Below are 26,344 nucleotides of genomic sequence, written 5' to 3'. Positions count from 1 at the left end.
CTTTAATATGGCTAATTTTATGTTACGTAAATTTTACCTCAATTTTTTGGTTTGGATTTTCTTCGTGGGGGGTTTTAAGATAGGGTCTCACTCTGTCGACCGGGCTGGAGTGCAGCGGTGATATCACGGTTCACTGCAGCCTCGACCTCCTGGGCTCAAGCAATCCTCCTGACTCAGCCCCCTGAGTAGTTACGATTACAGGCGCACACTAGCACGCCTGGCTAATTTTTTAATTTTTCCAGGCACGATGGCTCATGCCTGTAATCTCAGTGCATTGGGAGGCCAAGGTAGGTGGGTGGCTTGAGCCCAGGAGTTTGAGATTAGCTTGAGCAATATGTAAAACCTCCGCCTCTACAAAAAAATGAAATAAAATTAGCCGAGTGTGGTGGCACGTGCCTGTAGTTCCATCTACTCAGGAGGCTGAGGTGAGAGGATCACTTGAACCTGGGAAGCAGAGGTTGCAGTAAGCCGATATTGCATGACTGCACTCCAGCTGGGGTGACAGAGTGAGACCCTACTGTCTCCAAAAAAACCCCCCCAAAAAACAAAAAGAACAACAACAAAAATATTCTCATTTTTTTTTGTAGAGACAAAGGTCTCACGATGTTGCCCAAGCTGGTCTTGAACTCTTGGGCTCAAGAGATCCTCCTGCCTTGGCCTCCCAAAGTGCTGGGATTACAGGAGTGAGCCACCATGCCCGGCCAAGAACCCATCTCTAATAAAAAATCCATAGTAAACAGTAAGTCAAGTTTTCCTCTACAGTGTGATGATGCTAATTAGACAATGCTACATTTCTTCCCCTGCTGTTCAAGCTGTGGACTCTGGACCAGTGCCTGCAAACTTTGAGAAATGCAGACTCTTAGGCTCCATCCTAGACCTCCTGAACTGGAATCTCTAGGAATGGGGATTCGATCTGTGTCTTAAGAAATTCTCAAAGTTATTTTTATGCACGCCAAAATTTAAGAAATTGTTGTAGTTTGGTTTTGAAAGGACATGCGCTATTCTTTTCACGTTATTTCTAAGTTTTGTATAACTTTTTTTTTTTTTTTTTTTTTTTTTTTTTTTTTTTTTGAGATGGAGTCTCGCTCTGTCACCCAGGCTGGAGTGCAATGGCGCGGTCTTGGCTCACTGCAACCTCTGCCTCCCGGGTTCAAGCCATTCTCCTGCCTCAGCCTCCCAAGTAGCTGATATTACAGGCACCCACCACCATGGCCGGCTAATTTTTTTTTTTTTTTTTTTTTTGTATTTTTAGTAGAGATGGGGTTTCACCATGTTGGCCAGGCTGGTCTTGAACTCCTGACCTCGTGATCTGCCCGCCTTGGCCTCCCACAGTCGTGGGCCACTGCGCCCGGCTTCTTCTTCTTCTTTCTTTTTCTTTTTCTTCTTCTTCCTCTTCTTTTTCTTCTTTTCTTCTTCTTTTTTTTTTGAGACAGAGTCTCACTGTCACCCAGGCTGGAGTGCAGTGGCGCGCTCCAGACTGTGAGGTCCTTGAACTGGGGACTGAGTTTAATTTGCCACTGGAGCTGTTTTTCCCGGCACCACCTTTGACCTCATAGGTATTGTTGCCGCCCTTTTTGCCACATCTTTTTGCTACAGGCTGGAGGAGTGTTTTATGGGCGGTGTCCTAAACAGGTCCTGCTGGATCCGCCATGACCAGGATTGTGACTCCTGAGGACCTCTGTCCATGGACGACCCAGGTCTTTGTAAAAAGATGAGACCGGAAGAGGCTGATGTAGTGGGAACAAGTACCGCACTAGGGGCAAGAGAACCTGATCAGCCCCAGCTCTGACGAGGACTCCACCGTAGGACCTGAGCAAGTCTTCTGTGCCTTTTTCCCTCTTGGTCGCTTTAAAAGGAAGACTTTGGGCCGGGTGTGGTGGTTCACACCCAAGTCACACCTGAGGTCAGGAGTTTGAGACCAGCCTGACCAAGAAGGCGAAACCCCGTCTCTACTGAAAACACAAAAACAGCGTCGGTCGTGGTGGTGGGCTCCTGTAATCCCAGCTATTCGGGAGGCTGAGACAGAGAATCGCTTGAACCTGGAATGTGGAGGTTGCAGTGAGCCGAGATCGCGCCACTGTACTCCAGCCTGGGCAACAGCGAAAACTCCGTCTCAAGAAAACAAAAAGGAAGACTTTGGATGTGTTAACGTGTTGGTTTCAGAGTTCCCACCTTCCATTTAAGGGAATCTATGACCTTCAGTGATAAAGGAGGTAAAGTAACTCACTCGCTAGCTGCATTTGGATAAAAATTAATGGTAACTGCCTGGTAACCCAATTGCCAACATAGCATATCACACATTTCGGAAAACGACGCACAGTAACCACACGAAATACCGTACAACCGCTCCTCACTAACAGAAAAAAACAAACAAAATCATCCTACACACAAACATCTTTTTTTTAGACGTGAAAAAAATCAGTCTCCGTAGAGACTGTCAAAAATTGCCAATGCCGACTATATTTCAAGTCGTCATGGCGGGGTATTGGGAAAAGTTTTCAATTAGCAATAATCGCGCCTCGGATAAACCTCATTGGCTACGATACTGCCACTGCGCAAAGCTAGAAGTGTAACTTCGCGCCTCGCTCCCCCACGGATGATGACTCCCATTGCATTGAGGGTGAGTGCCTGCCAGGGTGTCCGTCGATACGACGTGTTCCCACTCCACCAGCCGTATTTAAGGCCCATCTACGTGGGAGGTTTCTTGTTGTTGGAACATCTCGTATCAAACATTCAGATTTTGGAAATGATAAGAACATTCGCTTGAGACGCTGGGTAATCTTATGCAAATCAATGTGACGTCACAGAGATGACGGCTTGAGACGAATTTTGAGCGAGGAAAGTGAGCAGCGGGAAAGTAAGCTGGAGGGCGCAGAGGGATTAGCTGTGCTCGGGGGTGCGGAAACAGCAGGGTGGGAGAGGGGAATAATTTTAAGACGTTACTGTGACAAAATCTGAATGTAAATACGGCTGGGCGCGGCGGCTCACGCCTATAATCCCAGCACTCTGGGAGGCCGAGGCGAGTGAATCACGAGGTCAGGAATTCAAGACCAGCCTGGCCAAGATGGTGAAACGGGGTCTCTACTAAAAATACAAAAAATTAGCGGGGTGCGGTGACAGGCGCCTGTAATCCTACTAGTCGGGAGGCTGAGGCATGAGAATCGCTTGAACCAGGGCGGCAGGGGTTGCAGCGAAGCGGAGATCACGCCACTGCACTCCAGCCGGAGCCGATAGAGTGAGACTTCATCTCAAAAGCAAAAAAAACAGCTCGAAAGAAAGCAGTCTTGAGAAACAACATCAACTCCAACAACCTAAACCTCCATAAGCTCTTGGTAAGAAAAGATGGTTTATCACTTAAATCATGAAAGCGTCTGTTTTTTCAGTACCACAACATCCAGTCTCCGTAGAGACTGTCAAAAATTGCCAATGCCGACTATATTGCAAGTCGTCACGGCGGGGTATTGGGAAAAGTTTTCAATTAGCAATAATCGCGCCTCGGATAAACCTCATTGGCTACGATACTGCCACTGCGCAAAGCTATCGAGTTCCGCCCCTTCTCATCACTCCCAATAAGCCAGCTTCCTATTTCGCAAAGGTGAGTTTAGGGCCTATAGAAAAATCTTCACTTATTGCTTGCCTGAAAACTATGCCATCTTAGGAAGATGTTTCTGAACTATGTAGGTGGTTTCTGCATATTGTTGCTGATTTCACTTAACTAGGTTTTTGTGGCTATGAAGCAAAGCATTATGGGAGAAACATGCTAATATACTTAATTCAGAGATTGCTAGGGGCTGTTGAGAGAAAAGGGATCTAAGTCAGGGTTCCGTTCACTTGGCTCCAGATTCAGTGTAACTAACTTCTCCAAAGACGATTATTATTATTATTTTTTGAGACTTTAAAAAATTGTGCCAAAGTATACATAAAATTTACCATTTTAACCTTTAAGTGTAAATTCACTGGCATAGAATATATTCACATTGTTGTGCAACCATCACCACTACTTACATCCAGAACTTTATCTTCCATGCCCAAGGGTGGAAACTGAGACTCTGTACCCATTAAACCTTTACTTCCTGTTCCCTTCTCCAGCCCGTGGCAACCTCTTTTCTACTTTCTATCTCTATTAGTTTGTGAGTACTTTACATATATAAATGGAATCATACAATATTTGCCCTTTGGGGTCAGACTTACTTCATTCAAAATAATGTTTTTAAGGTTCATCCATGTTGTAGTATGTATCAGGAATTCATTAATTTTATGGCTGAATCATATTTCATTGAGATATTTATTCTTTTTTATTTTGAGATGGAGTTTTTGCTCTTGTTGCCCAGGCTGGAGTGCAGTAGCATGATCTCGGCTCACCGCAACCTCTGCCTCCCAGATTCAAGCGATTCTCCTGCCTCAGTCTCCCAAGTAGCTGGGATTACAGGTGCCCGCCACTGCTCTGTATTTTTAGTAGAGACGGGATTTCACCATGTTGGCCAGGCTGGTCTCAAACTCCTGACCTCAGGTGATCTGCCCGCCTCGGCCTCCCAAAGTGCTGGAATTACAGGTGTGAGCCACCTCACCCACCCCATTTATTCTTTTTTTTTTTTTTTTGAGACGAAGTTTTGCTTTTGTTGCCCAGGCTGGAGCGCAATGGCGAGATCAACCTCTGCCTCCCGGGTTCAAGAGCGATTCTCCTGCCTCAGCCTCCCGAGGAGCTGGGATTACAGGTGTCTGACACCATGCCCAGCTAATTTTTGTATTTTTAATAGAGACGGGGTTTCTTTCTTTCCTTCCTTCCTTCCTTCCTTCCTTCCTTCCTTCCTTCCTTCCTTCCTTCCTTCCTTCCTTCCTTCCTTCCTTCCTTCCTTCCCTCCCTCCCTCCCTCCTTCCTTCTTTTCTTTCTTTCTTTCTTTCTTTCTTTTTTTTTTGAGACGGAGTCTCGCGTCTCGCTCTGTCGCCCAGGCTGGAGTGCAGTGGCGCGATCTCTGCTCACTGCAAGCTCCGCCTCCCGGGTTCACACCATTCTCCTGCCTCAGCCTCCCAAGTAGCTGGGACTACAGGCACCCGCCACCAGGCCTGGCTAATTTTTTGTATTTTTAGTAGAGACGGGGTTTCACCGTGTTAGCCAGGATGGTCTCTATCTCGTGACCACAAGATCCGCCCGCCTCAGCCTCCCAAAGTGCTGGGATTACAGGCATAAGCCACCGCGCCCCTCCGAGACGGGGTTTCACCATGTTGGTCAGGCTGGTCTTGAACTCCTGACTTCAGGTGATCCACCCGCCTCAGCTTCCCAAAGTGCTGGGATTACAGCCGTGAACCACCGTGGCCGGTCCCATTCATTCGTTTTTGAGGCAGCTTTTGGCTTTGTCCCCCAGGATGGAATGCAGTGGCGCAATCTCAGCTCACTTCAACCTGGGCTTCCAGGCCTCAAGTGATCCTCCTCCCACTTCAGCTGGCTAATTTGCATATTTTTCGTAGAGACAGGATCTCACCATGTTGCTCAGGCTGGTCTCAAACTCCTGGGCTTAAGCGATCCTCCCATCTTGGCCTCCCAAAGTGCTGGAACTATAGGCATGAGCTGCCACCCAGGCCAACTGTTTATCCATTGTTTTGTTTTTTTTTGACAGAGAGGCTGGCTCTGTTGCCCAAGCTGGAGTGCAGTGGCTCAATCTCCGCTCACTGCAACCTCCGCCTCCCGGTTTCAAGCAATTCTGTCTCAGCCTCCCGAGTAACAGAGATTACAGGTGCGTGCCACCATGCTTGGCTAATTTTTGTATTTTTAGTAGAGACGGGGTTTCACCATGTTGGCCAGGCTGGTCTCAAGCTCCTGACCTCAAGTGATCCGCCTGCCTCAGCCTCCCAAAGTGCTGAGCCACCGCGCCTGTCCTATCTATTTATTCTTAGATGGACATTGCTGGTTTCTAACTTTTGTCTATGGGAATAATGCTGCTATTGGTGTGCAAATATCAGCTTAAGTTCCTATTTTCCTTTTTTTTTTTTTTTTTGAGACCGAGTTTCGCTCGTTACCCAGTCTGGACTGCAATGGCACAATCTCAGCTCACTGCAACCTCTGCCTCCTGGGTTCAAACGATTCTCCTGCCTCAGCCTCCCAAGTAGCTGGGATTACAGGCATGCGCCACCATGCTTGGCTAATTTTATATATATGTAATTTTTTTTTTTTTTTTTTAAGTAGAGACGGGAGTTTCTCCATGTTGGTCAGGCTGGTCTCGAACTCCTGACCTCAGGTGATCTGCCTGCCTCAGCCTCCCAAAGTGCTAGGATTACAGGTGTGAGCCACCACACCTGGCCCCGTTTTCTATTCTTTTTTTTTTTTTTTTTTTGAGACGGAGTCTCGTCCTGTCGCCCAGGCTGGAGTACAGTGGCGCGATCTCGGCTCACTGCAAGCTCCGCCTCCCGGGTTTACGCCATTCTCCTGCCTCAGCCTCCCAAGTAACTGGGACTACAGGCGCCCGCCACATCGCTCGGCTAGTTTTTTTGTATTTTTTTTTTAGTAGAGACGGAGTTTCACCGTGTTAGCCAGGATGGTCTCCATCTCCTGACCTCGTGATACGCCCGTCTCGGCCTCCCAAAGTGCTGGGATTACAGGCTTGAGCCACCGCGCCCGGCCTTCTATTCTTTAGTGTATATACCTAGAAGTAAAATTGCTGGATCATATGTTAATTCAAAAGGGTTTTCTTCGGACACTGTAATTCAAAAGGAGGCTGAAAGAATAAGGATTTATTTCCACAGAAACGTTCACAGTATCTAAAATTTGAAGCAACTTTCACCCTCACTGCCTTTTTTCCTTCAGGATGTGGAAAGCTGTTAGAAACCTACATCTGGGCCGGGCGCGGTGGTTCACGCCTGTAATCCCAGCATTTTGGGAGTCTGGGGCAGGCGGATCACGAGGTCAGGAGATCGAGACCATCCTGGTAAACACGGTGAAACCCCGTCTCTACTAAAAAATACAAAAAAATTAGCCGGGCGTGGTGGCGGGCGCCTGTGGTCCTAGCTTCTCGGGAGGCTGAGGCAGGAGAATGGCATGAACCCTGGAGGCAGCGCAGCTTGCAGTGAGCGGAGATCGTGCTACTGCACTCCAGCCTAGGCGACAGAGCAAGACTCCATCTCAAAAAAAAAAAAAAAAAAAAAAAAAAAAAAAAAAAACCTACATCTGGTCTAGGTGCAGTGGCTCACACCTGTAATCCCAACACTTTGGGAGGCCAAGGTGGGTGGATCACATGAGGTCAGGAGTTCAAGACCAGCCTGGCAACATGGCGACACCCATGTAAATACAAAATACAAAATTACAAAAATACAAAATACAAAAATTAACCCAGCTACTAGGGGGGCTGAGGCAGGAGGATCGCTTGAACCTGGGAGGCAGAGGTTGCAGTGAGCTGAGATCATGCCACTGCACTCCAGCCTGGGCAATAGAAAGCGAGACTCCATCTCAAAAAAAAAAAAAAAAGAAACCTACATCTAAACTTGTTTCCTCACTGAATTATATGCTCTGAAATACATTTATTTGGGTTTTTTTACTCGTTAACATGCAAATAGTAGTCTCCAAGAAAGTAACATTTCCTCCAACATTTTATTATAAAAAATTTTAAACACAAAATGTTCAAAGAATTCCTCAGTGAACATTCACGTACTCATCATCTATATACAAAAATGACATTTTAAAAGGCCTGTTTGATGCTGATGTGTTGTGTGGTTCTTTTTTTTTTTTTTTTCCTTTTTTTTTTTTTTTTGAGACATGTTCTCAGTCGCCTAGGTTGGAGCACAGGGGCACAATCACGGCTCAGTGCAGCCTAAACCTCCTGGGCTCAAGCGATCTTCCCACCACAGCCTCCCACGTAGCTGGGACTACAGGCACACACCACCATGCCCAGCTAATTTTTCTGTAATTTTTGTAGATGTGGGGTTTCACCATGTTGTCCATGCTGGTCTCCAACTCCTGGGCTCAAGTGATCCGCCGCCTCAGCCTCCCCAAAGGGTGGAATTACAGGCGTGAGCCACTGCAGCGACTACTTATTTAAGTCACAGCCTGGATACTGATTTTCCCAACACCTGCTAGGGTAGGGAAAATCAGTAGAAAAAAAAAAAAAAAAAGAAAAGAATTTAGATTATTTTACTTTGATCATCCAGTCAAGGATACAGTCATTAATTCTGGGTAGGGTGGAGTTGTGAGAAAAAGACTAGGCCAGGCGCGGTGGCTCACGCCTGTAATCCCAGAACTTTGGGAGGCCAAGGTGGGTGGATCACAAGGTCAGGAGTTCAAGACCAGCCTGGCCAATATGGTGAAATCTCATCTCTACTAAACATACAAAAAAAAAAAAAAAATTAGCTGGGCATGGTGGTGGGCGCCTGTAATCCCAGCTACTCGGGAGGCTGACGTAGGAGAATCGCTGGAACCCAGGAGGCAGAGATTTCAGTGAGCTGAGATTGCGCCACTGCACTCCAGCCTGGGTGACAGACTGGAGTCTCCATCTCAAAAAAAAAAAGAGAGAAACAAACTAAAGCCCTAATCCTAATCCTATGAGGGTATCAAAGGAACTTCCCAGCCCTTGAGAATTCTAGAATGTGTGGCCCATTACCCTCTCTCAGTAGCTATGAAGTGAAATTGTGTGTTTCACCAGCTGACTTGGATGCCAAAAAAAAAAGAGAAAGAAATAGAAACAAATAAAAAAAAGCATACAAAAAATTAGAAAGAAAGGAGGGAGAGAGGGAGGGAGGGAGGGAGGGAGGGAAGGAAGGAAGGAAGGAAGGAAGGAAGGAAGGAAGGAAGGAAGGAAGGAAGGAAGGAAGGAAGGAAGGAAGGAAGGAAGGAAGGAAGGAAGGAAGGAAAGAAAGAAAGAAAGAAAGAAAGAAAGAAAGAAAGAAAGAAAGAAAGAAAGAAAGAAAGAAAGAAAGAAGAAAAGAAGGCCGGGCGCGGTGGCTCAAGCCTGTAATCCCAGCACTTTGGGAGGCCGAGATGGGCGGATCACGAGGTCAGGAGATCGAGACCATCCTGGCTAACACGGTGAAACCCCGTCTCTACTAAAAAATACAGAAAACTAGCCGGGCGAGGTGGCGGGCGCCTGTAGTCCCAGCTACTCGGGAGGCTGAGGCAGGAGAATGGCGTGAACCCGGGAGGCGGAGCTTGCAGTGAGCTGAGATCCGGCCACTGCACTCCAGCCTGGGCGACAGAGCGAGACTCCGTCTCAAAAAAAAAAAAAAAAAAAAAAAAAAAAAAAAAAAAAAAAGAAAGAAGAAAAGAAAAGAAAGAAAACAAAACAAAAAAGACGTGGATGACTTCACCTTCCAGGGATGATTTTCCAGCGCTATGAGGAAAAATTGAAAACTCAGCTAACTTTTCCTCAGAGCATGAGAGTTTTGGGGGCCTAGAAGCACAATAGAATTCCCGACCAGTCTCTATTAGTGATGGTCATTCCACTTGGAGAACTGAAAAAATGACATAGGTTTGAACTTTTTCATAGTAAAATTGGTGGGTGGGGAAGGAGAATGTCACTGTTTTCACATTTTTTAAAGTTATGATCAAATACCCAGAAAATGTGTGCAGAAAATGTGCTGGATTTTAATTTTTAAATTTTGGGGGGATTATAATTTTTTTGACAACGAAAATTTCAGTCTAGCTTCTGGTTCTTTCTTTCAGCAGATGTGGTCAGGTTAACTAATGCAGAAAGGGCTGTCAGTGGCTGGAGTGCAGTCACAGGATCACGGCTCACTGCAGCCTTGAAAAAAAAAGGGGGTGGCTGGGCACGGTGACTCACACCTGTAATCCCAGCTACTAGGGAGGCTGAGGAAGGAGAATCGCTTGAACCTGGGATGCGGAGGTTGCAGTAAGCCAAGATGGCGCTATTGCACGCCAGCCTGGGCAACAAGAGTGAAACTCTGTCTCAAAAAAAAAAAAAAAAAAAAAGGAGGGGGCTGTCAGATGAGTTTCCCCACCTAGTAGATCCTACAACTACTGACTTTCGCTGTTGCTGGAGCTACTACTCCCTTTCCACTAAGGAAAAAAAGAATCGGCCAGGCACAGTAGCTCACTCCCGTAATCACAACACTTTGGAAAGCCTAGAGCCCAGGAGTTTGAGTACCAGCCTGGGCAACATGGTGAAAAACTCCGTCTCTATAAAAAAAAATACAAAAATTAGCTGGGCGTGGTGGTGGATGCCTGTGATCTCAGCTACTTGAGAGGCTGAGGTCAGAGGAACCCTTGGGCCTGGGAAGTAGAAACTGCAGTGAGCTGTGATGTCACAACTGCACTCCAGCCTGGGTGACAGAACGAGATCTTGTCTCAAAAAAAAAAAAAAAAAAAAAAAGGCAGAAATGACCAAACATGGCTTCTTTTTTTTTTTTTTTTTTTTTTTTTTTTTTTTTTGAGACGGAGTCTCGCTCTGTCGCCCAGGCTGGAGTGCAGTGGCCGGATCTCAGCTCACTGCAAGCTCCACCTCCTGGGCCCACGCCATTCTCCTGCCTCAGCCTCTGGAGTAACTGGGACTACAGGCGCCTGCCACCTCGCCCGGCTAGTTTTTTGTATTTTTTTTAGTAGAGACGGGGTTTCACCGCGTTAGCCAGGATGGTCTCGATCTCCTGACCTCGTGATCCGCCCGTCTCGGCCTCCCAAAGTGCTGGGATTACAGGCTTGAGCCACCGCGCCCGGCCCAAACATGGCTTCTTACGTTTGTCTCACATCCCAAACTACTAAATGGTCATTTTACCAATATTACCTCCAAAGATACAATAATAGAACCAAAAACCTAGAAACTCTTTCTCAAGCTTCCATATTACTTCTCTGCACTTCAGTTCATCTTTACTTATTATTATTCTTTTTTAAAGAGATGGGCTCTCACTTTGTCATCCAGGCTGAAGTGCAGTGGCACAATTATGGCTCACTGCAGCCTCGATCTCCTGGGCTCCAAGTGATCCTCCTACCTGAGCCTCCTGAGTAACTGGGACTACAGGCACATACCACCACACCCAGCTAATTTTATTTTTTGTAGTGATTGGGTCTCACTATGTTGCCCAGGCTGATCTCAAACTTTTGGGTTCAAGTGATCCTCCTGCCTTGGCCTTCCAAAATGTTGGGATTACAGGTGGGAACCACTGCGCTCAGCCCAATTCATCTTAAAATGGGGGAAGGGAGTCTTTAGGTGGTCTTCAAGGTCCCTGCTAGCTGCCCACCTTTATGTCCACAGACACTTATAAATGTATTGATTTACGTGATGCTGTAGAACAGCAGTTCTGGTTGTCTATACATTAGGAATAATTAGGAAATTTGTAGATCACAATCACTGGGAGTGAGACACATGCATTGTGTTGATTAACTTAACAAAAAAACAAGATGATAAATAGAATTGGAGAAGCCAAGCAGGTTAGGTACATTAGTCCAAGTATAATATATTTGGCTTCATATTAACTGTAAAAACAACACTTTTGGCCAGGCGCGGTGGCTCACGCCTGTAATCCCAGCACTTTGGGAAGCTAGGGCGGGCAGATCATGAGGTCAGGAGATCAAGACCATCCTGGCTAACACGGTGAAACCTTGTCTCTACTAAAAATAAAAAAATTAGCAAGGCGTAGTGGCACGCGCCTGTAATCCCCGCTACTCAGGAGACTGAGGCAGGAGAATCGCCTGAACCCGGGAGGTGGAGATTGCAGTGAGCCGAGATGGCACCACTGCACTCCAGCCTGGGTGACAGAGGGAGACTCTGTCTCAAAAACAAACAAAAAAAACAAACAAACTATCACTTTTTTAGATATGTATAAATGCATTTCTTCGCAAGTTCAAGGTAAGAACGATTCTGTCGCTATCAATGAAAAGGATCACAAACTCTGATGTTTAGAATGAGTCAAATCTAGGCCAGGTGCAGTGGCTCAGGCCTGTAATCCCAGCACTTTGGGAGGCCGAGGCTGGCCGATCACCTGAGGTTGGGAGTTCGAGACCAGCCTGGATCACTTGAGCTCAGGAGTTGGAGACCAGCCTGGCCAACATTGTGAAACTCTGTCTCTACTAAAAATACAAAAACTTTTTAAGAAGTCAAATCTAGATCCATGATTAATGATGTGCTTGGCCGGGCGCGGTGGCTCAAGCCTGTAATCCCAGCACTTTGGGAGGCCGAGACGGGCGGATCACGAGGTCAGGAGATCGAGACCATCCTGGCTAACATGGTGAAACCCCGTCTCTACTAAAAACTACAAAAAACTAGCCGGGCGACGTGGCGGCGCCTGTAGTCCCAGCTACTCGGGAGGCTGAGACAGGAGAATGGCGAGAACCCGGGAGGCGGAGCTTGCAGTGAGCTGAGATCCGGCCACAGCACTCTAGCCTGGGTGACAGAGCGAGACTCCGTCTCAAAAAAAAAAAAAAAAAAAAAAAAAATGATGTGCTTATTTCACATTGCATGTTTGTATCAAAACATCCCATGTGGGAAAGCATAGATAGGCACAGAGAAAAGAAAAGAAGACAAAAAATAAGAGAAAAGATGGCCAGGCGCGGTGGCTCATTCCTGTAATCCCAGCACTTTGGGAGGTCAAGGCGTGCAGATCACCTGAGGTTAGGAGTTCAAGACCAGCCTGGCCAACATGGCGAAACCCCCGTCTGTACTAAAAATACAAAAATAGGTCGGGCGCGTGGCTCACGCCTGTAATCCCACCACTTTGGGAGCCTGAGGCGGGTAGATCACGAGGTCAGGAGATTGAGATTATCCTGGCTAACATGGTGAAACCCCGTCTCCGCTAAAAATACAAAAAGAAATTAGCCGGGCGTGGTGGCGGGCGCCTGTAGTCCCAGCTACTGGGGAGGCGGAGGCAGGAGAATGGCGTGAGCCCGGGAGGCGGAGCTTGCAGTGAGCTGAGATCTCGCCACTGCACTCCAGCCTGGGGCACAGAGCAAGACTCCGACTCAAAAATTAAATAGGCCGGGCGCGGTGGCTCAAGCCTGTAATCCCAGCACTTTGGGAGGCCGAGACGGGCGGATCACGAGGTCAGGAGATCGAGACCATCCTGGCTAGCACGGTGAAACCCCGTCTCTACTAAAAAAAATACAAAAACTGGCCGGGCGCGGTGGCTCAAGCCTGTAATCCCAGCACTTTGGGAGGCCGAGACGGGCGGATCACGAGGTCAGGAGATCGAGACCATCCTGGCTAGCACGGTGAAACCCCGTCTCTACTAAAAAAAATACAAAAACTGGCCGGGCGCGGTGGCTCAAGCCTGTAATCCCAGCACTTTGGGAGGCCGAGACCGGCGGATCACGAGGTCAGGAGATCGAGACCATCCTGGCTAATCCGGTGAAACCCCGTCTCTACTAAAAAATACAAAAAACTAGCCGGGCGAGGTGGCGGGCGCCTGTAGTCCCAGCTACTCGGGAGGCTGAGGCAGGAGAATGGCTTCAACCCGGGAGGTGGAGCTTGCAGTGAGCTGAGATCCGGCCACTGCACTCCAGCCTGGGCGACAGAGCAAGACTCCATCTCAAAAAAAAAAAAAAAAAAAAAATACAAAAACTAGCCGGGCGAGGTGGCGGGCGCCTGTAGTCCCAGCTACTCGGGAGGCTGAGGCAGGAGAATGGCGTAAACCCGGGAGGCGGAGCTTGCAGTGAGCTGAGATCCGGCCACTGCACTCCAGTCCGGGCAACAGAGCGAGACTCCGCCTCAAAAAAAAAAAAAAAAAAAAAAAAATTAAATTAAATAAATACATAATAATAATAATAATAATCCCAGCTACTCTGGAGGCTGAGGCAGGAGAATCGGTTGAACCTGGGAGGGGGAGGTTGCAGTGAGCCGAGATCGTGCCACTGCACTCCAGCCTGGAGTTTTTTCAAAAGAAAAACTCCGTCTTAAAAGAAAAGAAAAAAGAAAACACACAAAAAAAATCTTATGTACACCATCAATATATACACCTACTAAGTGCCCACAAAAATTGAAAACAAACAAACAATCCATGATTAAAAGCTTTTATATTAACAGAGGACCTCTGACCAGAAAGAGCCGACAGGGGGCGATCCTGGATGATCTGGGGCCGTCAATTGCGAGACGCGGAAGATTATGGGACTTGTAGTTTTTCTCTGATAATTTAATCTTTCTGGACTACATGTCCCAAAATGCAAATGTAATCAGACAGCCCCACTGTGGGCTGTGAAGTGTCCGCAGAGCTGTGAGAAGTAAGTGTGTTCTGCGCGTGCTGCGGGTTTCTAGAAGTTGTGGATTTCTTGTGAGGGATTCTATTTCTCTCCTTTGCCCTTGGTGGGACCTGGAAGAGAGCAGTTGTTCCGCTGATGCACGTTTTCAGCTGGGGTTTCCCTGGCCCTTTGGTCTCGGGAAACCGAAATGTGTGTTTGTTTAGCTGTTCACGTGTTGCTGTGGAATGTCAAGGAGAAAGCGGGGTCCTGATCTCAGATCTGGAAAGCCAAGCATAAAATAATGTTTACATACGGGTTGCATGTCACTAGAGGATTTATGCATTATATCAAATAATATGTCAAAGGGTTTTTTTTGAGACGGAGTCTCGCTTCTTCGCCCAGGCTGGAGTGCAATGGCGCGACCTTGGCTCACTGCAACCTCCGACTCCCAGGTTCAAGCAATTCTGCCTCAGCCTCCCCAGTAGCTGGGATTGCGGGCAGGTGCCACTACTCCCGGCTAAATTTTTTTGTAGGTTTAGTAGAGACGGGGTTTCACCATGTTGGCCAGGCATGTCTCGAACTCCTGATCTCAAGTGATCTGCCAACCTCAGCCTCCCAAAGTGCTGGGATTTCAGACGTGAGCCACAGCACCCGGCCCTCTATTGTTACAGCTAGAAAAGCTGACAGGCAGGGGTCTTGTCTCTCTGATGTATCCAAGTAGCAGAGCTTGCAGTGGAAGGTAAACTAAACTAAGGGGGAAATGAAAAAATAAAAGGAGTGTATATGTGTGCTTAATTACATGAACAAAATCAAACAAAACCTGACTTATTAGGGCCAGGCTTGGAGGCTGACACCTGTAATCCCAGCACGTTGGGAGGCCAAGGCGGGCAGATCACTAGAGCTCAGGAGTTCGAGAGCAGCCTGGCCAACATGGTGAAATCTCGTCTCTACTAAAAATACAATAATTAGCTGGGCATGGTGGCGCTCACCTATAGTCCCAGCTATTCTGGAGGCTGAGGCAGGAGAATCACTTGAACCCGGGAGGCGGAGGTTACAGTGAGCCAAGATCATGCCACTGCACTCCAGCCTGGGTGACAGAGTGAGATGCTGGCTCAAAAAAGAATGAATGGGGCCGGGTGCGGTGGCTCACGGCTGTAATCCCAACACTTTGGGAGGCCGAGGCAGGCAGATCACCTGAGGTCAGGAGTTTGAGACCAGCCTGACCAACATGGTGAAACTCCGTCTCTAGTAAAATACAAAAAAATTAGCTGAGTGTGGTGGTGCACACCTGTAATCCCGCTATTTGGGAGGCTGAGACAGAATCACTTGAACCTAGGAGGTGGAGGTTGCAGTGAGATGAGATTGCGCCACTGTACTCTAGCCTGGGCAACGGAGGGAGGCTCTGTCTCAAAAAACAAAACAAACAAACAAAAAATGAGAAAAAACACCCCAGTTTCTCACATGAGGTTTCTTTTTCTCTAGAATGAAGATGAGCTTTGGGTTGACTTTCAGGTCAGCAAAAGGCCGTTGGATCGCAAACCCCAGCTGGCAATGCTCGAAAGCTTCCATTGGGTTATTTGTGCCAGCAAGTCCTCCTTTGGACCCTGAGAAGGTCAAAGAGTTACAGCGCTTCATCACACTTTCCAAGAGACTCCTCGTAATGACTGGGGCAGGAATCTCCACCGAGTCAGGGATACCAGACTACAGGTCAGAAAAGGTGGGGCTTTATGCCCGCACTGACCGCAGGCCCATCCAGCATGGCGATTTTGTCCGGAGTGCCCCAATCCGCCAGCGGTACTGGGCGAGAAACTTTGTGGGCTGGCCTCAATTCTCCTCCCACCAGCCTAACCCTGCACACTGGGCTTTGAGTACCTGGGAGAAACTCGGAAAGCTGTACTGGTTGGTGACCCAAAATGTGGATGCCTTGCACACCAAGGCAGGGAGTCGGCGCCTGACAGAGCTCCACGGATGCATGCACAGGTGCAGGAGGTGTACATGGTTTGAACGCAAACCTGTGTGTTGTTTTGGCAGAGTAGGGACGTTGGCTGTCTTGATCACCGCAGTCTTAGACCTTGAGAAAAGGATTTCAGAACAAGTTGTTTATTTTGGAGTTGATTCCAGTAAATTCATTGATGGAGTGAGGACGTAAAACAGAAAAGAGAGGAAAGCCAGGAAAGGGTGTGTTAATGAGTGGGTTACTGCTTTGGGCACTGGGGTTCAGTCCTGTGAGGAACCCTCCAACTGTCTAGGACATGTCTGAGGATTGTCTCAATGAAACTTGAGGGCTGGGGCTGGGCGCAGTGGCTCATGCCTGTAATCCCAGCACTTTGGGAGAACGAGGTGGGCAGATCATGTGAGCTCAGGAGTTCGAGACCAGCCTGGCCAACATGGTGAAACCCCATTTCTACTAAAAATACAAAAATTAGGCGGTCATGGCGGCACATGCCTGTAATCCCAGCTACTTGGGAGGCTGAGGCAGGAAAATCTCTTGGGAGGCAGAGGTTGCTGCAGTGAGCCAAGATTGCACCACTGCACTCCAGCCTGGGCAACAGAGCAAGACTCCATCTCAAAAAAAAAGAAAACAAAAGTTGAGGATGGTGCACGATGGCTTATGCCTGTAATCCTAGCACTTTGGAAGGCTGAGACAGGAAGACTGCTTGAGGCCAACAGTTCAGGACCAACCTGGCCAACACAGTGAGACTCTGTCTCTATATAAATAAAGTAAATTTTATATATACATATATATATATATATATATATATTTTTTTTTTTAAAGAAAGTTGAGGCCGGGTGTGGTGGCTCACGCCTGTAATCCCAGCACTTTGGGAGGCCGAGGCAGGTGGATTACCAGAGGTCAGGAGTTCAAGATCAACCTGGTCAACATGGTGAAACCCCATCTTTACTAAAAATACAAAAATTTGTTGGATGTGGTGGCACGCACTTGTAATTCCAGCTACTCAGGAGGCTGAGGCAGGAGAATTGCTTGAACCTGGGAGGTGGAGGTTCCAGTGAGCTGAGATCATGAGCTGAGATCATGCCACTACATGCCAGCCTAGGTGACAGAGCAAAACTCTGTCTCAAAAAAAAAAAAAAAAAAAAAAAAGTAGGCCGGGCGCGGTGGCTCAAGCCTGTAATCCCAGCACTTTGGGAGGTCGAGACGGGTGGATCACGAGGTCAGGAGATCGAGACCATCCTGGCTAACACGGTGAAACCCCGTCTCTACTAAAAAAATACAAAAAAACTAGCCGGGCGATGTGGCGGGCGCCTGTAGTCCCAGTTACTTGGGAGGCTGAGGCAGGAGAATGGCGTAAACCCGGGGGGCAGAGCTTGCAGTGAGCTGAGATCCGGCCACTGCACTCCAGCCCGGGCTACAGAGCGAGACTCTGTCTCAAAAAAAAAAAAAAAAGTTGAGCAAGCTAGGGTGATTTTTTTTTCTTTTTTCTTTTCTTTTGTGTTTGTGTGTGCACATGTATGTGTGTGTGACAGGCTCTCACTCTATCACACAGACTGGAGTGCAGTGGTGTGATTATAGCTCACTATAGCCTCAATCTCCTGGGCTCAAGTGATCCTTTCACCCCAGCCTCCTAAGTAGCTGGGACTATAGACAAACACCACCATGCCCAGCTAATTTTTAATTTAATTTTTATTTTTTTGTAGAGATGAAGTCTTACTATGTTGCCCAGGCTGGTCTCGAACTCCTGGGCTCACGTGATCCTCCTGCCTTGGCATCTCAAAGTGCTGGGATTACAAGTGTGAGCCACTGTGCTTGGCCTTGAAGCTAGGGTATTTATTCACCATCTTTCATCCCTCATGGGTCCAGGATCACTGTAGGGAAATTAATTCCCTAATATTTTGACTCTGCTCCTCCCAAGGAGGCTTCCATGGGCAGAGAACATCTGAAGCAAGAGAGACACAGGAAACTGCTTGTAAGAAAACTGTGTGCACCAGGGTGCTGTGGTTCATATCTGTCATCCCAGCAACTCAAGAGGCCGAGGCAGGAGGATTGCTTGAGGTTAGGAGATCAAGACCAGCCTGGGTAACACAGCCAGACTCCGTCTCTACAAAAAAAAATTTTAAGAAAGGAAATTGGCCAGGTGCGGTGGCTCACGCCTGCAATCTCAGCACTTTGTGAGGCTGAGTCGGACAGATCACCTGAGGTTGGGAGTTCGAGACCAGCCTGACCTACATGGAGAAATCCCGTCTCTACTAAAAGTACAAAATTAGCCGGGCGTGGTGGTGCATGCCTGTAATCCCAGCTACTCGGGAGGCTGAGGCAGGAGAATTGCTTGAACCCAGTAGGTGGAGGTTGTGGTGAGCCGAGATTGTGCCATTGCACTCTAGCCTGCAGCCTGGGCAACAAGAGTGGAACTCCATCAAAAAAAAAAAAAAAAAAAAAAAAAAAACAGAGAGAGAAAGGAAACTGGGATGGGTGCGGTGGCTCATGCCTGTAATCTCAGCACTTTGGGAGGCAGAGAGGCAGGCAAATCACTTGAGGTCAGGAGTTTGAGACCATCCTGGCTGACACGGTGAAACCCCATCTCTACTAAAAATACAAAAAATTACCTGGGCGTGGTGGCACACGCCTGTAGTCTCAGCTATTTGGGAGGCTGAGGCACAAGAATCACCTGAACCTGGGAGGCAGAGGTTGCAGTGAGCCAAGATTGTGCCACTGCACTCCAGGCTGGACAAGAGTGAGACTCTATCTCAATAAAAAAACAAAAAGAAAGGAAACTGATTGAACGTGGCCTTTGGCATATTCTGAGGAAAATATGAGCTGAACACCAATAGCATGTGCTATAAGCTGCTGGGTTTCTGATGCCTAGGATGCCTGGATACATAGAATATAATGTAGCTGGGCAATAGTCAGAATTCAACAAATAATGAGGGAACAAATACATGGGAGGGTATCATGCTTATGGGTCTGGTAATAATTGTAGCTAATTGGAGACTTATTTCTTTAAGCCCTAAAGAGGCTCCTCTGAGGGCTGAAATCAGTCTGCAAATGGTGAAATATTTACTGGGTGCCTAGAATGTACGGTGTACATACATTACACTATGTAGTACCTAAACCAAAGTATAGGCTGGGCGCAGTGACTCACACTTGTAATCCCAGCATTTTGAGAGGCTGAGGGGGGCAGATCACTTGAGCTCAGGAGTTTGAGACCAGCTTGGCCAGTATGTCGAAACCTGGTCTCTGCTAAAAATAAAAGATTGGCCGGGCGTGGTGGTGCGTGCCTATAGTCCCAGCTACTAGGGAGGCTGAGGCAGGAGAATTGCATGAACATGGGTGGCAGAGGTTACAGTGAGCTGAGATCATGCCATTGCACTCTAGCCTGGGCGACAGAGGGAGATTGTCTCAAACAAACAAACAAACAAAAACCAAAGTATAAAACATGACCCACTTTATATGCAAGAACTTTGTAATATTTGGGGAGACACAAAAATAACATAATTGGCTGGGCGCGGTGGCTCACTCCTGTAATCCTAGCACTTTGGGAGGCCGAGGCAGGCGGATCACCTGAGGTCAGTAGTTTAAGACCAACCTGACCAACATAGTGAAACCCTGTCTCTACTAAAAATACAAAATTAGCCAGACATGGTGGTGCATGCCTATAATCCCGGCTACTCAGGAGGCTGAAACAGGAGAATTGTTTGAACCTGGGAGGCGGAGGTTGTAATGAGCCGAAATCCCACCATCGCACTCCAGCCTGGGCAACAAGAACGAAACTCCTCAAAAAGCAAACAAGTAAACAAATGAAAAACACATAATTAATGATAAATGACAATGCATGATTGTTAAATTGTGTGGGTCTTGATTTATATGCTGTGCATGTTCAAATAAACAGATTTAGTAAAGACTGGAATAATTGGTTGAGAAAACTTTTTTTTTTGTTTTTTAAACTTTTTAAAAATAGAGACAGGATCTTGCTGTGTTGCCTAGTCTGGTCTCGAACTCCTGAGCTCAAGTTATCCTTCTGCCTCCGTCTTCCAAAGTGTTGGGATTACAGGTGTGAGCCACCACGCCTGGCCCAAGAACACTTTCTTTTTTTTTTGAGACAGAGTCTTGTTCTCGTTGCCGAGGCTGGAGTGTAGTGGCATGGTCTCAGCTCACTGCAACCTCTGCCTCCTGGGTTCAAGAGATTCTCCTGCCTCAGCCTCCCGAGTAGTTGGGATTACGGGCACCTGCCACCACGTCCAGCTAATTTTTTGTATTTTTAGTAGAGGTAGGGTTTCACCATGTGGGCCAACCTGGTCTTGAACTCCTGATCTCGTGATCCGCCTGCCTCGGCCTCCCAAAGCTCTGGGATTACAGGTGTGAGCCACCGCACCCAGCCCCAAGAAAGCTTTTATGGATACAGGGGGCTTGAGATTGGCTCAGGTTTGTCTAGGCAAGAGCGGGAAACAGGGCTTTCCAAATGAAGGGAAATTGTAGATCCCAGAGGAGTCTGGCCTGGCCTCTGTAGAGGCTTGGACCTGGGACTTGCAGAAACCAGATTATCTGGGAAAGTTAGGCCCAAATCATGGTTGCATTTGAAAATCAGGCAGTGCAGTTGGGTCTGTTGTGAGACACCAAAGGGGTTTGTTAGTGGTTTCTGAGCAAGAAAGCAACATGATAAAAATAGCATTTGAGGAAGGCTAGACAGGATTAACAAGAGCAGGTCAGTGAGGTCAGCCTGAAGGACCTAGACTAAGGTGGTATCCAGGGAATTTGAATTAATGATGCTTATGGATTCAGTAAAACAATTTTTTTCACCGGGCGCAGTGGCTTACACCTGTAATCTCAGCATTTTGGAATGCCGAAGCGGGCGGATCACCTGAGGTCAGGAATTCAATACCAGCCTGACCAACATGGAGAACCCTGTCTCTACTAAAAATACAACAACAAAAAAAAATTAGCCGGGCGTGGTGCTACATGCTGGTAATCCCAGCTACTCGGGAGGCTGAGGCAGGAGAATCGCTTGAACCTGGGAGGCGGAGGTTGCAGGGAGCCAAGACTGTGCCATTGCACTCCAGCCTGGGTGACAATAGTGAAACTCCACCTTAAAAAAAACAAAAACCACAATTTTTTTCATGATGAAAATCTTTTTTTAAATAAAGAAAATCTCAAACATTCACAAAAGTAAAGAGAACAGTATAGTGAATTCTCATATACCATCACCCAGATTCCAAGGTTTTATCAAGATTTTGTCATGTCTACTTTACCTATTCTCTGTGTCTCTTCTTAAGCATTTTAAAACAATCCAGGACTTCTTGACATTTCACAGGGGTCTTTTTCTTTCTTCCTTCCTTTCTTTTTTTTTTTTGAGACAGAGTCTCACTCTGTTGCCCAGGCTGGAGTGCAGTGGTGTGATCCTGGCTCACTGCAACCTCCACCTCCTGGGTTCAACCGATTCTCCTGCCTCAACCTCCTGAATAGCTGGGATTATAGGCACCCGCCACCACGCCCGGCTAATTTTTGTATTTTTGGTAGAGACTGGGTTTCACAGTGTTGGCCAGGCCGGTCTCAAACTCCTGACCTCAGGTGATCTGCCTGCCTTGGCCTCCCAAAGGGCTGGGATTACAGGCATGAGCCACTGCGCCTGGCCTTTTTTTTTTTTTTTTTTTTTTGAGATGAAGTCTCACTCTGTCACCCAGGCTGGAATGCAATGGCATGATCTCAGCTCACTGTAACCTCTGCCTCCTGGGTTCAAGCAATTCTCCTGTCTCAGCCTCCCGAGTAGCTGGGATTACAGGTGTGCGCCACTACACTCGGCTAATTTTTTTGTATTTTTGTAAAGACGGGGTTTCACCATGTTGGCCAGGCGGGTCTCAAACTCCTGATCTCAAGTGATCCACCCACCTTGACCTCCCAAAGTGCTGGGATTATGGGTGTGAGCCACCGCGCCCGGCCTGGCCCTTTTTTCTTATTTAGACAGGGTCTGGCTCTGACACCCAGGCTAGAGTGCAATGGTGCCATTATAGCTCCCTGTAACCTAGAACTCCTAGGTAATTAGAGCTCCAGCTAATTAAAAAATACATTTTTTGGTCAGGCATAGTGGCTCACATCTGTAGTCTCAGCACTTTGGGAGGCTGAGGTGGGTAGATCACAAAAATTAGCTGGGCCTGGTGGCAGGCGCCTGTAATCCCATCTGCTTGGGAGGCTGAGGCAGGAGAATCGCTTTAGCCCAGGAGGCTCCAGAGGTTGCAGTGTGCCGAGATCGCGCCATTGCACTCCAGCCTGAGCGACAGAGCAAGACCCTGTCCCAAAAATCAAAAAGACAAGCAAAACAAATTTTTTTTTTTTGTAGAGACAGGGTCTTGCTGTCTACCCAGACTGGTCTGGAACTCCTTGGCTCAAGTGATTCTCTCTCTTTACTCTCCCAAAGTGCTGGGATTATAAGGTGTGAGCCACCATACCTGGCCACAGGGGGCCTTTTAAGAGAAGCAAATCAACATAATCTGATAGCTGACTAGAACTAAAAGGAGAAAAATGAGGCTGGTGTGGTGGCTCACACCTGTAGTCCCAGCACTTTGGAAGGCTAAGGCAGGAGGATTGCTTGAGCCTAGGAGTTCGAGGCTGCAGTGAGCTATAATCATGCCACTGCACTCCAGGTAAGAGCCACCACGCCTGACCAAGACCCTGTCCCTTAAAAAAATAAAAAAATAGGTGGAGCGTCGTGACTCATGCCTGTAATCCCAGCACTTTGGGAGGCCGAGGCGGGTGGATCACCTGACGTCAGGAGTTTGAGACCAGCCTCAACATGGAGAAACCCCGTCTCTATTAAAAATATAAAATTAACCGGACGTGGTGGTGCATGCCTGTAATCCCAGCAACTTGGGAGGCTGAGGCAGGAGAATTGCGTGAACCTGGGAGGTAGAGGTTGTGGTGAGCCAAGATCGTGCCATTGCACTCCAGCCTGGGCAACAAGAGCGAAACTCCGTTTCAAACAAGTAAATAAATACAATAAATAATAAAAATAAAAATAAAAAAATAAAAACAGACACAAAATGCTCCCCCTCACTGGCTTAAGCTCTGGTGATTACAGAGGTGAAAAGGAGGCCCGGGTGTGGTGGCTCACACCTGTAATCCCAGCACTTTGGGAGGCCGAGGTGGGTGGATCACCTGAGGTCGGAAGTTTGAGACCAGCCTGACCAACATGGAGAAACCCCATCTCTACTAAAAATACTAAAAAAATTAGTTGGGTGTTGTGGCACATGCCTGTAATCCCAGCTACTCAGGAGGCTGAGGCAGGAGAATCACTTGAGCCCACAAGGAGGAGGTTGCAGTGAGCCAAGATCATGCCATTGCACTCCAGCCTGGGCAATAAGAGTGAAACTCCCTCTCAAAAAAAAAAAAAAAAAAAAAAGAGGTGAGAAGGGAACGAACCAGGAGACACTGTGTCCTGGAAACCAAGAAGGAGAAGCATTTTAGAGGGGATGGTAATAGACAGTGGCAAATGCGGCAGATGAGCAAGGGAAAGGATAGAGGGAAAAACGCAGGTTTGGGCACTAAGGAAACCAGCAGGGAAAGCATTTGCAGTCATGTTAAGCATAAAAGTGAGCTATAGCAGAAGGTTAGGAAGGAGTGTACAGGAAGGAAATAGATGGGCCGGGTACAGTGTTTCACACCTGTAATCCCAGCACTTTGGGAGGCCAAAGTGGGAGGATCACTTGAGACCAGGAGGTTGAGGCTGCAGTGAGCTGAGATCATGCCACTGCATTCCAGCCTGGGCAACAGCCAGACCCTGTCTCCAAAAATTAAAAAAATAAAATAGAAAGTATGGCTAAAATGGGGTGGGGATTGTGTGTTAGGGAAAGAAAGCAGCAATGGAAGGGCTGAAAATGGTTGGGGATGAAACGTCTCTGACAGCTTTGTCCCTCCCAAGGACATACTGTTCAGTCGGCGTCTTCCTTGGTTCCAGGGTCCTGTGCTTGGATTGTGGGGAACAGACTCCCCGGGGGGTGCTGCAAGAGCGCTTCCAAGTCCTGAACCCCACCTGGAGTGCTGAGGCCTATGGTCTGGCTCCTGATGGTGACGTCTTTCTCTCAGAGGAGCAAGTCCGGAGCTTTCAGGTCCCATCCTGCGTTCAATGTGGAGGCCATCTGAAACCAGATGTCGTTTTCTTCGGGGACACAGTGAACCCTGACAAGGTTGATTTTGTGCACAAGCGTGTAAAAGAAGCCGACTCCCTCTTGGTGGTGGGATCATCCTTGCAGGTATCTGACTTGGCCAGAGTGGTAACCCCCTGCTGTGCGGGATTGTGAGTCCTGGAGAGACCCCGTTTGGTTTAGCTTTTTCTAGATCTAGAGAACTAGACATTCTTCTGTGTGTCTTTTACCCGTGCAGGTATACTCCAGTTACAGGTTTATCCTCACTGCCCGGGAGAATAAGCTGCCGATTGCAATACTGAACATTGGGCCCACACGGTCAGATGACTTGGCGTGTCTGAAACTGAATTCTCGTTGTGGAGAGTTGCTGCCTTTGATAGACCCACGCTGACCACAGCCTAATGTTCCAGAACCTGGAACAGGGACTCTCACTTGAGTCTTGCTGCTAAAGGTAATTGCCTTCTCAGATAACAGATTCCAGTTCCCATTAGACAGAGAAGCGTGCACTGACAAAGTATAGAAGGTTCTAGGTATCTTAATGTGTGGATATTCTTAATTAAAACTCATTTTTTTAAAATAAATTTGTTCAGCTTTACATGAAATGCTTCATGAATTTGTATGTCATCCTTGCATGGGGGTCATGCTAACCTTCTCTGTATCATTCCAGTTTTAGTATATGTGCTGCTGAAGAGAGCACTAAAACTAATTTTTTTTTTTTTTTTTTTTTGAGACAGGGTCTGACTCTATCACCCAGGCTGAAGTGCAATGGCCTGACCTCAGCTCACTGCAACTTCTGCCTCCCAGGTTCAAACCATCCTCCCACCTCTGCCTCCCAAGTAGCTAGGACTACAGGCGTGCACCATCATGCCCAACTAATTTTTTGTACTTTTTGTAGAGACAGGGTCTCACTTTGTCACCCAAGCTGGTCTCGAAGTCCTGAGCTCAAGCCATCCACCCGCCTCAGCCACCCAAAGTGCTGAGATTATAGGCATGATATCACACCCGGCCAAAACTTTTTTTTTTTTTTGAGACAGAGTCTCGCTCTGTTGCCCAGGCTGGAGTGCAGTGTTGCGATCTCAACTCACTGCAACCTCCGCCTCCTGGGTTCAAGTGATTCTCCTGCCTCAGGCTCCCGAGTCACTGAGATTACAGGCATGTACCACACCACACCTGGCTAATTTTTTATAGTTTTGGTAGAGATGTGGTTTTACCATATTAGCCAAGCTGGTCTCAAACTCCTGACCTCAAGTGATCTGCCTGCCTTGGCCTCCCAAAGTGCTGGGATTACAGGCATGAACCACCATGCCCAGGCGTTTTTTTTTTTGTTTTTTGTTTTTTTTTTGAGATGGAGTCTCATTCTGTAGCCCAGACTAGAGTGCAGTGGCATGATCTTGGCTCACTGCAACCTCTGCCTCCCGGGTTCAAGCGATTCTCCTGTCTCAGCCTCCCGAGTAGCTGGGACTACAGGTGCCCACCACTATACCCGGCTAATTTTTGTATTTTCAGTAGAGACGGGGTTTCACCATGGTGGCCAGGCTGGTTTCAAACTCCTGACCTCAAGTGATCCACCTGCCTCAGCCTCCCAAAGTACTGGGATAACAGGCATGAGCCACCGAGCCCAGCCTCAAAGCTAATTTTTTTTTTTTTTTTTGAGACGGAGTCTCGCTCTGTCCCCCAGGCTGGAGGGCAGTGGTGCGATCTTGGCTCACTGCAAGCTCCGCCTCCCAGGTTCATGCCATTCTCCTGCCTCAGCCTCCAGGGTAGCTGGGACTACAGGCACCCGCTACCACGCCTGGCTCATTTTTTAATTTTTAGTAGAGATGGGGTTTCACCGTGTTAGCCAGGATGGTCTCGATCTCCTGACCTCGTGATCCGCCCGCCTTGGCCTCCCAAAGTGCTGGGATTACAAGCATGAGCCACCGTGCCCAGCAAAAGCTAATTTTTTAATGTACATTAAGCTGTAGTGTTTGAAATATTACGGTTTTCAAATTCTAGACATGTAGCTCTTTAAGACACTAAATGTTCCAGAATCTGCCATTGCTTTTTCCCCACTTTTAAAAATAATAATTTTGAAATAATAATTTATACAACATCAAGTACACTCTTTGAAAATGTATAATTGGCCGGGCGCGGTGGCTCAAGCCTGTAATCCCA

General features: G+C 47.5%; 1 protein-coding gene and 3 non-coding genes across 4 annotated transcripts; 1 reads left to right on the top strand and 3 right to left on the bottom strand.

Moving 5' to 3' along the window:
- Positions 1 to 2,422: 2,422 nt before the first annotated feature.
- Positions 2,423 to 2,563, bottom strand: LOC115900243. The gene has a single exon (XR_004059900.1). It is a non-coding gene; the product is annotated as a U4 spliceosomal RNA (small nuclear RNA).
- An 835-nt stretch (positions 2,564 to 3,398) lies between these two features.
- LOC115900244 lies at positions 3,399 to 3,539 on the bottom strand. The gene has a single exon (XR_004059901.1). It is a non-coding gene; the product is annotated as a U4 spliceosomal RNA (small nuclear RNA).
- Positions 3,540 to 14,091: 10,552 nt separating this feature from the next.
- SIRT4 (sirtuin 4) lies at positions 14,092 to 24,779 on the top strand. Its single transcript, XM_010368285.2, has 4 exons — positions 14,092 to 14,143; positions 15,584 to 16,081; positions 24,004 to 24,298; positions 24,429 to 24,779. Exons 2-4 carry the CDS (start codon positions 15,585 to 15,587, stop codon positions 24,579 to 24,581), a joined length of 945 nt encoding a protein of 314 aa, XP_010366587.1. The 5' UTR covers positions 14,092 to 14,143; position 15,584; the 3' UTR covers positions 24,582 to 24,779.
- A 1-nt stretch (position 24,780) lies between these two features.
- On the bottom strand, positions 24,781 to 24,887 carry LOC115900119. Its single transcript, XR_004059799.1, has one exon. It is a non-coding gene; the product is annotated as a U6 spliceosomal RNA (small nuclear RNA).
- Between the last annotated feature and the right edge of the window lie 1,457 nt (positions 24,888 to 26,344).

This window comes from Rhinopithecus roxellana, chromosome 10 (genome assembly GCF_007565055.1).
Source record: "Rhinopithecus roxellana isolate Shanxi Qingling chromosome 10, ASM756505v1, whole genome shotgun sequence".
In the NCBI taxonomy this organism is placed as follows: Eukaryota; Metazoa; Chordata; class Mammalia; order Primates; family Cercopithecidae; genus Rhinopithecus; species Rhinopithecus roxellana.
This window is presented reverse-complemented; position numbering and strand designations above follow the sequence as displayed.

Bases quoted from the DNA above. Each gene is read 5' to 3' on its own strand.
- SIRT4 (XM_010368285.2), top strand. From the start codon at position 15,585: ATGAAGATGAGCTTTGGGTTGACTTTCAGGTCAGCAAAAGGCCGTTGG. The intron at 16,082-24,003 runs GTGCAGGAGGTG...CCTTGGTTCCAG, and splicing joins CTCCACGGATGCATGCACAG to GGTCCTGTGCTTGGATTGTG. The intron at 24,299-24,428 runs GTATCTGACTTG...TTACCCGTGCAG, and splicing joins TGGTGGGATCATCCTTGCAG to GTATACTCCAGTTACAGGTT.